We start from the raw sequence: 15,023 nt of genomic DNA, 5'->3' as shown, positions 1-15,023 counted from the left end.
CAGAAACTGCTCAGACTCCACCAGTTAGTTATCCACACAGTGAGGTTTAGTTCAGATTCCTGCCCCAACCCCTTTACAGTTCTGTGCAGCAATGCTATTTGCAGTGTCCCGTGTATCATCAGCCCTGTCCCCAGGGTCTGAGAGGAGAAGAGGTCTCCCTTCCTTGAGGGCTCTCTAAGTTTGGACTTGGACTCAGCCCTACTCCTCTCCCCTTGCACTTCCTTCCTGTGCCTTTTTAATCACTTCTCAGATGATTGGCTAATTAATCCATTAGCTCACCCAGACTGATTAGCGGATAACGTTCCATTCCCCATTGAGACCTTCTTGGGGAAACCAACTAGTGCCAGAGAGATCAGAGTGCTGGCTGACCGGCTAGCTCCCAGCACTGTTACGTCATGCAAGTATTGTTCAGGCTATTTAGTACAGCTCGGGAACTGTGAATCATGTTACATTTGGTGGATTATTAATAGCAATGATTTTGGTAAAACTCTCAAGGCTTCTCATGTGATGGCTGTGGGCATTGGGGTAGAGAAAGGAGCGATGCTCACTAATGTGACCTGATACAGCATGGTGACCTCACTGCATTTAGGAGTTCGGTATGCAGCTGCAGGATTGGGCCCCCAGATTTGGAATAGCTGTCAGATCTACGGTAGACTCGCTCCCAAATATCTGTCAGGGTAGTCCCTTAGTTTTGGGGCTAATCCTACCCTTGTTATTCAGGCAAAATTCCAATTGAGGACAATGTCATGGGAGTCGACGGGAGTATTGCTTGAGTAAGCGGGGCAAGGGTCCAATCTTGCACTGACTTTGGGAGGCGAAGGATCTGATGTGGCACTGGGATCACCTTATTAGGTTTCTGGAAGTGGTTAATATGGTGAAAAAATGCATTTAAAATAATTTTCTCTTTACTGTTTTGTGACTTCTGATTGGGGAAGAGTGGGGAAAGGGAAAAATCACAGATACCGTAAGAACCATAACACGGTCACAGTCTTCATTAATTGCTTAAAAAACATGGTTATTTAAAATATAAAGTTACCTGACAACATGCATCGAGGATGCTCCAGATTTGAAGAAGTCTGTAGAATCCTCAATTACAGCAACATTGCTCAAAATTCCCTTCCAAATGGACTAAAAAATATAGAAAATAAATGAGTCATTAATACAAACAAACCCCTCTAATGGCATAAAACATCAGTTCACTGACACTAATGTAGGTCTGCGTGTATATTTTTAAACATATCGGCTTTTTTAAAATCAATTACTTCTAGGGATACTAAAAGCCAGAAAAGCAAATGAGCATTTTTGCTATAACCACCATGCTAATGATTTGCATGTATACAGTTTGCATTTTTTTAGTGTGGCAGGTTAGCCAGTATGTGGGGCTTTGCAGGTTTGTTTTGATTTGGGGAACTGATGTTATGAATTGTCTGAGTAGGAGCTATTTCTTTGTTGCGATCAGGGCCAGCAGAATGAGGTTATGGGCCATACCCCAACAATGGAAATATTGCGGGTGCTGATATATGTTTCATCTCCCACAATATCTCATGGAGCTGAGAGTGGAACCTGGTTATTCTTCCACCCCTGCACACATGCATTGCAGGTGGAGGTGAGAGCAGAACCCTGAGGAGGGGCTGGAGATCAGGCCGGCTGTTAGGAAGCAAGTAGGAACAGATAGCTCTCCTCTCCCCATCTTCTAGCTACTGCAGGTCCCAGCAGAGGCATCCAGTCCAGGGAGGAACACATGCCCCAGCTGCCAGGTTGCAGGAGAGTGCACAGGCACCTGGGTTGGGGGCAGGGGAGCACTGGCACATAGGGCACCAGCTGCTGAAGAACTACTGGGAGGCCCATTCCCAGCCTGGAACAGGATGTCCCCATCGTGCCACAGTAGCTCCCCTCACTCTCCCTTTGCCGCCCCCCTTAAGAGCCTGCTTCCACCCCCCAGTCTCCTGGTTGCAATCCTGATTATTTACAAACATAGGTGTAGTTTGACTTGTATATTTGGGAGATAGGAACAGAGGTGGCACGTGGGGGGGACGGGGACACGTGGCCAGGCTCCTTCGGAGGAAAAGCAAGAGCAAATTGGGGGTGCAGCTCGGAGCTGTGCTGTCCCCCCCCCCCCACCTGGGGAGCGCCTGGCCCCACAGAGGTGGCCCAGCTCGGGGAGCAGGGCAGGGAGGTGAACCAGCATCCGGCTTCCACAGCGAAGAGAGCTGTGGGCCAGGCGATTCCCATCAGCTTCAGATCTGCTGGCTCCTAGCAGGCAGTGACGGTTTTCAAACTGTGGGGCACGTCCCCCTAGGACAGTGCACCACACATTTGAAAACCTCTGTGCTAAATGGAAGGCAGAAATCTGGGGGGCACATGACCCCATGTCCTCCCCCCTGTGTTGCCTCTAGTTTGGGGGGGCAATGCCCCATTCCCTCCCCAATCGCCGCCCATTTACAGAGCATGTACACAAAGTCCTGGTTCCCCGAACGCAGTAGGAACAAACAGCAGCAGGCAGTTTCTTTGCTCACGTTTTCCAAGCCTGCCTCTGCAGAAAGTCCTGTGCCCCAAGGAGCTCTGTCCCTCTGCTCCCTCTCAGGGCCATGCTTCAGTAGTGTAGCTAGCGGGGTCCAGGGAAAGCAGCCGCTTCCCCTCACCCCTTTTCCCAAAAGCGGCACCTGCCGGGCCGGCGCCGGGGGCAGCACTGCCGGAAGAGCCATGGGGGGGGGGGGAAGGGCAGCAGGCGCGGCCAGAGGAGAGAGGGGGCCGGCTCCTCGGCCATCGCACCCCACGCAGCCCCAACATCGCCACAGGCGCAGCCACCTCCTGCGGCGGCTCAGGGCTTGGCGGCCAAGCGCTCCCCACCCGGAGCCAGAGCCGGGATTGGCCCGCAGCACGGGGCTGGGGACAGGCGCGGCACAGGATGGCCGGGCCAGCGCTGGGGGCAGCACAGCTGGAGGAGCGAAGGGGGGGGTGCGGCAGGCGCAGCCGGAGGAGAGAGGGGGCCGGCTCCTCAGCCATCGCGCCCCACGCGGCCCCAACATCACCGCAGGCGCAGCCACCTCCTGCGGTGGCTCAGGGCTTGGCCGCCAAGCACTCCCCACCCCGAGCTGGAGCCGGAGCCGGAGCCGGAGCCGGGATCTGCCCGTGGCGCAGAGCCGGGATAGGCCGGGGACAGGCGGCGGCACAGGATGGCCGGGCCAGCGCTGGGGGTAGCACAGCCGGTGTGACGCCACGAATAGCAACCCTCCCGTTTTGCAACGGGGCAGTTTTTGCCACGCAACTTGACATCTGGGTTACTGGGCATGCTCAGTTCGGGTTAGCATGCTCAGTACACCCAAAGTAGGAAAACGGGAGCAGGGTTTGTTTGCGTCGCTACACCCCGCGGGTGGGGCCGGGCGGCGCAGCCTGGCAGGGGACACCTGCGGAGCGGGCTGGGCAGGAGAGACTCTCCCGGGACCGCAGGGGGACGGGGGTATCCGCACCCCCGGGAAGCCCGCAGGAGTCCTGAGCCGGGTCCCGGAGTTAATCTGGGGGGGTGGGAAATGGGAGGAGCCAAGGGGGGCATGGCCAGAGGAGGAGCCAAGGGGGAGCGCCTTTTTTCTGTTTGCTCCCCCTACATTTAGACCCTGGCTACGCCACTGCCATGCTTCATTCTCTTGCTTCCTGGTGGCTTTCTCATTTTCACATGCACACAACATGCCAAGCAATCCCTTTTAGACTGTGCATTTGCAATCAGTCCCAGGGAACTGCTCAGGTTTTGCTATGTGGCCAGTTATCTGGGGCGGTAGTCTCCCATTATTTCCAGCAATCGTTACATAAAATGGGTTTAACTGCTCCTTCCCCTTAGCCCAGGGGTGGACAAACTTTTTGGCCCAAGGGCCATATTGGGGAATAGAAATTGTATGGCGGGCCATGAATGCTCACAAAATTGAGGTTGGGGTGCGGGAGGCGGTGAGGGCTCTGGTTGGGGGTGTGGGCTCTGGGGTGGGGCTGGGGATGAAGAGTTTGGGGTGTAGGAGGGTGCTCTGGGCCGGACCAAGGGGTTTGGAGAGCGGGAGTATTTGGTAGTTGGATATGTACAGCAGGGACTGTGGAAGGGCTGAGACGTAGTACTATAGAATAAATACACTAGATGGATATTTCTGTTAAAATGGGGGTGAAATTGCTGAGAATGTGCACATTTAAATTGTTATAATTCGGTTTCAAGTTGTCTCCACTGAACCAAATAGGGCAATTCACACCTATAAGAAATATTGTTTCTTGGGCTATGTCTACACTACACAGCTTTTAGCGACACAGCTGTGCTTCTACAGACGTGCTGCTAAAAGGCGTGCAGTGTAGCCGCTGTTTGTTGAAACAAAAAACTTCCAACCCCAACAAGCAGCATTAGCGTTGTTGGCAGGAGAGCACTGCTGCCAACAAAGCGCTGTTCACACCGGCACTTGTCATCGACAAAACTTTTGTCTTTCGTGGGTGTGTTTTTTTAACACCTCTGAACTACAAAAGTTTTGTCTTTCACTTGCCAGTGTAGACAAAGCCTTAAACTTTCCTTGAGTCTGTCTACAGTACGGCCCCGTAGTTCAGACTACAGAAATGTGAATAGCAGTGTGCACCCAAGTGCTGAGCTTCAACTCTCCCGTGTAGATGCTGCACACACAAACTAAAAAGTTCCTAGTTCACATTAATGTTGTCCTGTCTGAGGACTCCACTAATGAGAACCAGGAACTGTGATGTACTTCGTGTACGTGGTACATTACACAGCTGCTTCTAGCAGGTCAGGCTTTCTGTATCAGATAAAGACTGACTACAGGGCTTTCTTCTCAGAGAGATACACAAGAGACGTGTCTTCATTAAGATCCTTTAATGTTCTGCCACCTATGGCTGAGGTTAGCTTAAATATGGGTGCCCTTAGTGGCTGAACAGTATAATACAGTTAAGCATTCCATTACAGGAATCCTTGAGTATGAACCCGCAGCATCCCCACAGGGGAGTCCAGCACAGCACTTTTGTGTGCACTGATCTTCACGGCCCCAGAGTCCGAACTGCGGGGCAGTGTAGACAAGCCCTTAGATTCTGTTTTAGAAATAGGATCAAATCTTGCTGATGAATGTTTCCATGAAAAAAATAACGCCAGTTTGTTTGGTGTCTGAAGGCCCCACTGTGCGGGGAGAAGTCATGCTGGTGCTCGGACTCTACTTTGAAGTGTGTCTGCCTCACTCATCGCATATAATCCAAAACCATTCTTCTCGACTTGGTCCAACACTTGGTCTTTAGAATCAATCACTTATATCTAAAGAAAAAGTTTCTAGGACCATATATACATTTGTGAACACCTAACCTGATCTCCAAACACATCTGAATTAATTTTAATAACTTAACATTCATTCTTGTACTTTTGTATATATTTTGTTAAGAAATAACTTGCACATTTAAATAAAAGTTATAACATGTCTGTACCTAGATGTCTTTAATGCTTTTCTGTAAACTAATATCCTGCTGAACTAGTTTACAGAAATACCTTGATATCTTCCGCCATCTTTTTCTCCTCTTCTGTAAGTTCTATGACAGACATCTCATCAGATGAAAAGTATTTAGATGCAGGGATCATTTTTCCATCTTCAAATTGTAGATTTCTCACCAACAACTGAAAAAGAGGGGATATGATTTAAGTTGATGGAAAGGCTGTAAAACGTACTAAGGAGAAATTAATGTGTTAATTCGAATAATAATGAAATGAGTAAGTGTCTGGTAGGAAATCTCAAACCTGTGATAAAGATATCTTTAAATATTTTCTTCACCACAAACTATAGTAAATATAGGTACAATTTAACATATCTTAGAAATGAATATATGATGGGTGGTAGGGAAATGCCTGTAAGGATCAGTGGGACATGAAGACAGACCTGTAAGGTTACAGGACAACCACCATCCCCACGCTGCCAGCTGGTGGCATCTGGAACCTAGTTACTCCCTGCAAACAATCTGCTGAGGTTCGTGGGAAGTTCTACCCAGGGTGATCTGACTGACACTAGTTTTAGCAATCCCTGATTGGCACCCTGTCCCTGTATAAGTCCATGGGGCGTACCAGCAAGTGCCCAGGCAACAATGAGAATCCTTAGCTACCTGTCATGACTGCCCTGCTTCTCTGTTAGTGAACTCCTGGTTCTGATCCCAGCTCTGACTTGGATTCTGACTCCCGATCGACCCCTGGAACTCTGACGTGGATTCCTGACTCTGTCTTTGACCCTCGGTTTAGCTCATAACTCTGACTTAGCCCTCAGCTTGATTCTTAACCCTGATCCTGGCTCTGACCCCTGCTTTCAGTTCTGGGATCCCAAGCTCCCACCACTGGTCCTTCCTACTTTCACCCAGGATCCTGACAATACCTAAGATAAAGAACAGAACAGCATTTGGCACTCTTCATGAAATAATAGAAGATTGACATGTTCATGGCTGATTACCTGGCTGCTATCACTAGCATTGCAAAGATTACATCTAGATTTGAATGGCATGAAATTTCCATACAGTTTACATTTTCTCCTAATGTTAATCAGTCCATACAGTTTTTCACCTCCCTTGCCCATGTCCCCCGCCTCCCAGCTACACTATTTATCTTGTTGAACACTTACCATCTTTCCATCATTACCAAAAAGAACTAGGCCATTTTTGGTTATAAGCCCAGGTTTTGTGGTGCTTTTTATTGCCAACGGTTGTCCAGGAGGCACTGGCCCATCAAGTAATGATGACCCATAGAAAGTAACCATCTACAAAACAAAATGAATGACAGATGTATAGGCTTTAAATCTCTCTCAACATGCTGAAAATGCAATGACATTGTTTTCCTGCTGTTAATGGGGGAATAAGAGGCCTTTGGTTCCCTTTACATGTAAACTGCAAAAATTGTAAAAAGCGACAGAGAGTCCTGTGGCACTTTATAGACTAACAGAAGTATTGGAGCATAAGCTTTCATGGGTGAATACCCACTTCATCAGACCCCTCTGATACTTGCAAAAATTGGGTGACTATATTATCTGTGGGCTTCACAACCCAGCATATGCAACTCTTTGCCCAAATGCAAGCCCAGGAAAATCCTGTGAGTGACAGCTATGTAACTCCAGGCCAGGTTTCTTGTCTTCTTACACCGCAAGCGTTGGGAGGCAAACACAGTATCCATCTCAGTGTTTACACAGTGCTTACCACAGTGGGGCGTAGATCCTGATTAGGGCCTTTGGGCAATATGGTAATATAAATATTAAATAACAATTATAATGACGAAATTGAGTACGCTTGGAAAATCTCCTAATGTTATTTACTAGGACTCAACTGTGAGCACTGCTGTGGACCCGTGAAGGGGCCAAAGAGGGCACAAGGAGCCCCCCTTACTCCCCTAAACAGGCTACCTACATCACCAGAACCTGTAGGGGAGGGATAGCAGCTGCCAGCAGGCTGCTACGCCCCTCTGCCCCCCAACTTATCCTGGTTGGTAAGGAGTGGGTGGGTACAGCTTTGGCTCTGGTCCCAATGTACCAGTGAGCACAAGGAAGCTAGTGCAGAAAGGGAAGCAATCTGAGCTAGCAAACGGCCTGGTGCAGATGACTTCCCCAATCCGGAGCAAGGAGGAACCAGGACCAGGCTGTGACTATCAGAGTCACAATCTCCTATGGTAGTGCAGCTATCTGCTGCCTCTTACTTGGGCTGGCCTGTTGGATTAGAATCCAGCCCATAGGGAGAACCTACCAAAGGCTGGTCTCATAGCTAAGCAACTATCATGCAGCCATGAAAGTTACTTTGATTTGGTCTCGGTATACTTACTCCTGCCTCCGTGCTGGGAGCTGGACTAGAGGACCTCTTGAGGTCCCTATGATTCTATGACTTTAAAACATTTAAAACAAGGAACATTTGGATCAAGGACATATTGCCTTTTATCAAACTGAAAAGAATAGCTTTGTGATAAAGGGTGATTTACTTTTCTTTCTGGTAAATGGTCTCAGCATGCAAGGCCAAAAATCCTTTAACAATATTTCATTGTGTATTTCAGTGGCTCACAGTATTATATTCTGGTGTTACCTTGGGACATTAGTATCTCATTATGAACAGTAATGTCTTCCTATTTCCTACAATATCTGGCACTATCTGGCTCTGCCCTCTCTGCTTACTGATTTGAACTAGAGCTCGGTCACTTTCAGACACATGCTTTTATTTTTTCTTTGAACTAACTGACCCTACCAAAGGGAATCATGTCTTTGACTTAGCTGTGATTTTTCTGGTGATTGATACTATGACACTATGCCCCCCATATTCTTCATGGAGATATTGTTATGAGTATGGCATAATTATGATGTATCTTGTGCAAGATAATGCATGTGAAATTTCATTGGAAACGTTATGATTTACTGAATATGATTATCCTATTCGTATGCATGTATCATTTCTGCATCTGAATTTAGAAGTATTGACTATATCAATTACAAATGGGTTTACGCCTGGGGAACACCCACCAGACAGAACGCAATCAGTCTGGATGGGCCATTAGAGAAAACAATAGGTCTTAGAAGATGTTTATCACCCACAGAGAGGCCTTCCTGAGGACATTACAACCAGCCTCTGAGTTAGGGCTACCGAGGCATGTGACCAAGTCACCTGGTACTGGAATCCATCTTGGAATACCAGTGTTTTTCCACTGACTGGCAAAGGGTTCCCGCCATATGCAAAAGCTATTTAAGGCAGAGGAGTAACATTGTGGTTTGTTCTTCACTGTCTCCGCGCCCAAGATGACTGCTGTAAACACCTAAGACTGAACTGGGGAAGAAAGTATTGAACCCAGGCTAGAGGGTGTCTGGCCTGTGAAAGGATTATTTGGAGTTTTAAGCTGCAAGCAAGTCTCTGCAATCTGCCTAAAACAACATTTAGGGTGAAAATTTGCTGCTTATAACCAGTTTCTTTAGTATATTAAGCTTAGTTTGTGTGTTTTTTTATTTGTCAGGTAATCTGCTTTGATCTGATTGCTATTGGATAAATGCTAGGGAGGGAGAGGAATTATTTAAGTTCAGTACCAATGAGGACACAAGAACAAATGGATATAAATGGATATACACTGGCCATCAGGAAGTTTAGACTTGAAATTAGACAAAGGTTTCTAACTATCAGAGGAGTGAAGTTCTGGAACAGCCTTCCAAGGGGAGCAGTGGGGGCAAAAGACATATCTGGCTTCAAGACTAAGCTTGATAAGTCTATGGAGGGGATGGTATGATGGGATAGCCTAATTTTGGCAATTAATTGATCTTTGACTATTAGCAGTAAATATGCCCAATGGCCTGTGATGGGATGTCAGATGGGGTGGGATCTGAGTTACTATAGAGAATTCTTTCCTGGGTGTCTGGCTGGTGAGTCTTGCCCACATGCTCAGGGTTAGGCTGATCGCCATATTTGGGGTTGGGAAGGAATTTTCCTCCAGGGCAGATTAGCAGAAGCCTGGGGGTTTTTTGCCTTCCTCTGCAGCGAGGGGCACGGGTCACCTGCTGGAGGATTCTCTGCACCTTGAAGTCTTTAAATCATGATTTGAGGACTTCAATAGCTCAGACATAGATTAGGGGTTTATTACAGGAGTGGGTGGGTGAGATTCTGTGGCCTGCATTGTGCAGGAGGTCAGACTAGACGATCATAATGGTCCCTTCTAACCTTAAAGTCTATGACTCTATAACTCTATCCCTTATCACTTAAAAATCTATCTTTTGTAGTTAATAAACTTGGTTTTTTTTGTCTAAAACCCGGTGTGTGGAATTCATAACTGGGGGGCAAAAAGCTGTTGCATATCTCTCTCCACATTGAGGGAGGGGACGATTTTCATGAGCTTATGCTGTGCAGTGCAAGACAGTATAATTTTGGGTTTGCACTCCAGAGGAGGGTGTGCACTTGAGTACTGGGCAGTTCCTTAGCTGATCTTAGCATCTCTGTGTAAAGCTGCAGCTGGGTGTGTCCCTACCTGTATGTGTGCTGGTTAAGTGCAGTCTGAAACACGAGGGAGAGCTTGGCTGGCTTGCTTCAGCAATATAGTGTAAAGGGAGCCCAGGCTGGTGGGTCAGGCGGACTCAGTGGTACCCCAGTTACAAGTGGCACCCGGGGGAGGGGGCACCCATCACAGATACATTTTATTAAGTGACTTGATCTATATTCTTATCAACAGGAGTTACATGTGATCACCAAAAGAAGGCTGCATTTCATCTGTAACTTTTATTACAAAAGCAAATAACAAAGATGATATGAAAAGTAAGGAAACACTTAAATTTCACAGACCATACCTGGCCATCAATCACTGTCCAGGCTCCAGGTACTTTATCATGCCCTCGGATCCAGTTATGCAAAGCTTCTGCAGGCTTGTCCCAAGAAATCTAGGAAATCAAGACGCATGATCTGATTCTTTCCTATCTCGCTATAAATAAAGATAACATTTCTTTCCAATAACAGCTACAAGTTGTTTCTCTCTTTCAGTTGTTTATTTAAGAATCTAGAAGGGGTCTTGGTTAGGAAAGGAAAGGAAAACTCACATTTTCTAGCTGGCTAGTCATCAGAGTCATATATTGGGACACTATGAATCTTACTCAAAACTGCTTCTGCACAAGCTTTCCTTTTCAAAGTCTCTCATTCATATGATAAGTATGAGGATCACACATGGAGGATGCAAGGGTCCCACTTTATAAACTTTTTATAAATGGAACCTTCATAGCAAGAGTTAATAAATGACAGCTTATATTGATGTTAAAGACATAAGAAGTATGTGTTAGAGATGGGTACAATCCCATCAGTAAAAAGAGTTACTTATAGTTATAAGCACCCTGTGGGACTCTATAACAACTCATTAATCATTTATTAAAACACTAATCATGTATTAATCCTTTATCAACTCTTTATTAAATGAAACATTAATACAGCCTTGTGGGATTCACACAAGGTATTCAAAGAATGAGTCAGTTTAATGCAAGGAACATGCATGGATCAGGCTGTGTTAAGGATCCTTTTGCATAGCCCATCTATGACCCTTGTAATCCTACACAATGCATGCATTATGTTAGCACTTCTGCTGCTATGGGATATAATATGGACTTAAAAAATATTTATTACAGAACCAAGTCCATGATATTCAGTGGGTCTCTCTAGTTTAAGCTCAGAGAACATTTTACAGCTATGTTATAAGCTGATGACAACAGGGTTTTACAACAGAGAAAAGAAGACGTTGTCTCATCCAGCTCTCCTTACTCAGGCAGAATTCCCAATGAACTGAGTCTGAGTGAGGAGAACAGGGTTGGGACAACAGACACAAATTTAACAAGTGTCATAACTCTACAATAATAAATAAATAAAACTAAAAGGCTCTAAGTTTTTCTTAATAACTCATTTTAATTTTACAAGCATCATTTAAGTTAAACAACAGCGCTCGTTTTTACTTGAGGCATCCTCAGCAGCAACCCTCCAGTGCACCTGTTGCAAAGGTCTAATATGCCTCTTCCCCAGGGGATTATCAGAACAGCTGGGACTCAGCCATCCTTCCTTAATCTGTTTTGTTGTTGTACCCATGATGTCCAGCAGTGTATGGGGACAACCAGAATGTGATCCAAGCCATTTATCTTTCTAGATCTGGGATCATTTTGGGAAAACCATCTGTAGATCTATTTGTCTCTTCAAAAATGTCAGTCAATAACTCTTGAGGCAGAAAAAGATAGTAGGCAGCATTTTATATGAAGACTTTCTATTGAGGCTACAGATTGAAAGCTTTGCTATGCTGTTTTTTTTACCCCTTCTGTTATCAATAGTTTGCACTGTTGCAGCAAAAGTAATGGAGGAGTCACAGATCGCACTCTATATAATTTATGGTGGCTCTCCTAGCCTTGGGTAAGGTCCCTGCTTAAATAGGTAGAAAAAGCAAGGAAGAGTATTATACAACTGCTCGAGCATGAACAAACCATATAAAATATGTTCCCATTATAGTCTTTATCTAGATAATTTTTAAAAAAAAAATACTTATTTAAAACTCCACCTGTTTGGCAGAGAATTAAGTTTTCCCAGCATGAAATCTATTTCTGGCAGAGAGTCCAGTGCAATTTGTTAGCAAAAAAAAAAAAGGTCTAATCCAAATGCATTTGTACAGGCAGTCTGATACATTAAGAAACAGCAGCTGTTCTACACACGTTGATGCTGTGTACATGATCCTAGATGGGACATTATGTTGCTAAATATAAAAGGCTGAAGCTAGGGCATATGAGCTTTGCCTAGGGCTCTATTACATATCCGTGGAATTTGTCCAAAAATTTGGGAGCAAAGGGATTAAATATCTTAAGATATTAATAACTTAAATATATCAAAAAGTATCATTCTACCCCGTGAATACAGAGGAGGAATCACAGAATAAGCCTTTCCCTTTTTATTAGTGAAAAGAATGGAGGGTGGAATATTCAGATGCATCTAAGTGACTTAGGAACACAGGTCTCATTTACTTTCAATAAGACTTGTGCTCTTAAGCCCCTTAGGTGCTTTCAAATTCATAGAAGCCAGATCCAAAGCTCCATGAAGTCAATGGGATCCTTTCCATCAGTCTTAGGAGGCCATGGATTAGGTCCTTGAGGAATACCACCACATTTTAAAATACCAGCTGAACACTAGTCATTAGAAGAGGTTGTTATATTTATTTGTAAAATACAAGATCCAGTGTAAATTACGTAATTTGAGTCTGAATGTTCTCCCTCTGAAATCAATGGCAAACTCGAAATGACTTAAATGGGAACAGGAGCAAGCCCTTACTGTGCAGAGTACTGGATCAAAGACTCAACAGAAGATTAAGTTTCATGAGTGATGGCCATGAGGGACCATATGGTCTCTTGGCACTTGCAGAACCAAATCCTGGGATAGGAAAGAACACAAACCAACCAAGCAGCTCTTGGGTTTGTGCTGTTTTCAGAAAAGGGAATCACAGTCTACTATTGCTTTTTATTTAATCTTCTCCTCCCATCAGTTCTGTTCTCTCTCCCCCTATTCCTCTGCAAATGCTTCTCTGCCAACTGGTCCCCCTTTCCTTTGCCCATGCTGCTCAACTGCCTCCTCCCACTCCCTTCTGGGAATTCCTTTCCCATTGGCATCTCTTGCCTCTTCTCTGGCTGCAGCTACTGCTGATGGCACCTGTCCTTAAGGCCTGCTCCTGTTACCACTCGTAATCCTTCTCCTATGCAGCCCCCAGAAGAGGAAGCTAATCTTTCTCCTTCTTGTTTTCAGCTGCTTTTAAGGAACAGCGTTATCTTTTTTTTTTTTTTTTTTTTTTGCGGAGAAGAGGCTAAACATTTCTAAAAACAGCTGGAAGCAAAGAAAAGAAGCCAATACTGTGTGATCCAGTAAATATTCTGCAGACTATGAAAGGTTCATGGACCAGAGTTAGAGACTCCTTGATCCAGGTACTTTGTTCAAATGTGATCACAAGTGAACATGCAGGTACAGAGCATATTTGTTTGTGAGTAATAATAATAAAAACAGAGGCAGAGAGGTTCCGTAACTTGCTCAAGGCCTGAGCAGAAGTCAGAGCTGGGATTGCAATGCAAACAACCCTCGCTCCTGCTTGTATACAGACCCCATTAGATCTCATCTCTCTCTCAGGCAGGATGGGCATTTTACAACATGCATATCTCCTACGCTCTGCTCCTGAGTTGTATGCTCCAGACTTCACATCTGAACTGGTTAACACAGAATTAGTCCAGAGAGAGTATTTGGTACTACAACACACTGTCTAAACTGTCTTTAAAGACACTGTGTGTGGCACTAACTTTACTCAGATGAGTTTGTGCGATTAGCCCCTTAATTTATTTTTAGAGCAATAATTTCTACAACTAGAGCTTGTAGAGAACAAGTCAGAATGATAAAATATTTCTGCATTTTCTATCTGTGCCAGACTTGTTCTTGCTAATTAGGACATGATCCTGCACATGCTGAAGTCAAAGGGACAATTCTCATTGACTTCCATTGGAGTAGTACCAATACACCAGAGATCTTTCGGCGCATTGAACATAAAGTGTAACCACGCTGTTATTAGCAACACAGTGTTGTTACCACTACAGTACCTCTGCATTTTCTTTCTTCTGGATCCCTTCATATGTTGCCCCTTCTTCAGGCTGAGGTATCCGAGGAGCTTTACCATCAGCAATTAGCTGGACAGCTTCTACCTAAACAGGAAAAAAGCAGTTTTAATTGCTCCAATAGGCCAAATTTTCTCTTTGTTTACATATACTCTCCCCTCCGTTATACTTATTAGAGTCAGTAGAAGTTTTTCCTATGTAGGGTGCAGGACTTGGCTCTTTATTTATTTTTTAATCCAGGGTTGCTGAAGTGTAAGAGACTGATCCCGCAAAGACTTATGCATTTGCTAACTTTATCCACCACAGGCCCATTCACATCAAGAGTATTACTCACTCACAGTGAATAAAGCCAAGCACTTGCATAATCCTTGCAGGACTGAGGCCTAGCTGACGGCAGAATATGGCCTATATATATTGCATTCAGCCTTTCTGTTTTTAACAGTTTGCAAAAACAGCAATTACTTGGCAGATTCCCGTGTAAATTCCTGCCAATATTTAACAGGAAAGGAGGAAGGGATTTCTCTACTGTTCCATGCACATAGCATTTTTTAAAAACAAATTATGGTGTGTGTGTGTGTGTGTGTGTGTGTGTGAGAGAGAGAGAGAGAGAGATATGCACCAACACACACACCAAAGTCCACACTTCTAGGTTTAAATTTGACTTCCTGATCCACAAGTAAGTAAAACAAGGTTCTGGCAATTTTGCTAAACAACAGAGCCCAAACCTGCAAATCCTTAGTCCCCTGCATCATCTCACTGATTTCAGTGGGATTACTGCTGTGAGTAAAGATTTACAGGCTGTGGTGCTCAGATAGTAGCAAGGTACAGAAGAGTTAATTTACTCTGGGGACACTGTCAAACTGCAATTGTCTTCATGCCTTCTGTAACACGTGAAAATAGTCACCTTTTTTAAATAACAAAACA

At 45.0% G+C, this 15,023-nt stretch overlaps 1 protein-coding gene across 5 annotated transcripts in view; it reads right to left on the bottom strand.

The window, feature by feature from the left end:
• The window catches only part of ALDH1L2 (aldehyde dehydrogenase 1 family member L2), a 74,282-nt gene that overhangs the window by 23,732 nt on the left and 35,527 nt on the right, over positions 1–15,023 (bottom strand). For all 5 annotated transcript variants that reach the window (XM_065564954.1, XM_042843623.2, XM_005300767.5 and 2 more), the window contains 5 exons: positions 14,085–14,186; positions 10,287–10,376; positions 6,618–6,752; positions 5,507–5,632; positions 1,037–1,128 (listed from right to left, as the gene is read on the bottom strand). In XM_065564954.1, the coding sequence (XP_065421026.1) occupies positions 1,037–1,128; positions 5,507–5,632; positions 6,618–6,752; positions 10,287–10,376; positions 14,085–14,186 (545 nt within the window). The remainder of the gene's footprint in view (positions 1–1,036; positions 1,129–5,506; positions 5,633–6,617; positions 6,753–10,286; positions 10,377–14,084; positions 14,187–15,023) is intronic.

Source organism: Chrysemys picta, chromosome 1, assembly GCF_011386835.1.
Source record: "Chrysemys picta bellii isolate R12L10 chromosome 1, ASM1138683v2, whole genome shotgun sequence".
Taxonomy (NCBI): domain Eukaryota; kingdom Metazoa; phylum Chordata; order Testudines; family Emydidae; genus Chrysemys; species Chrysemys picta.
Note: the sequence above shows the minus strand (reverse complement) of the source record. Positions and strands in the feature narration are given on the sequence as shown.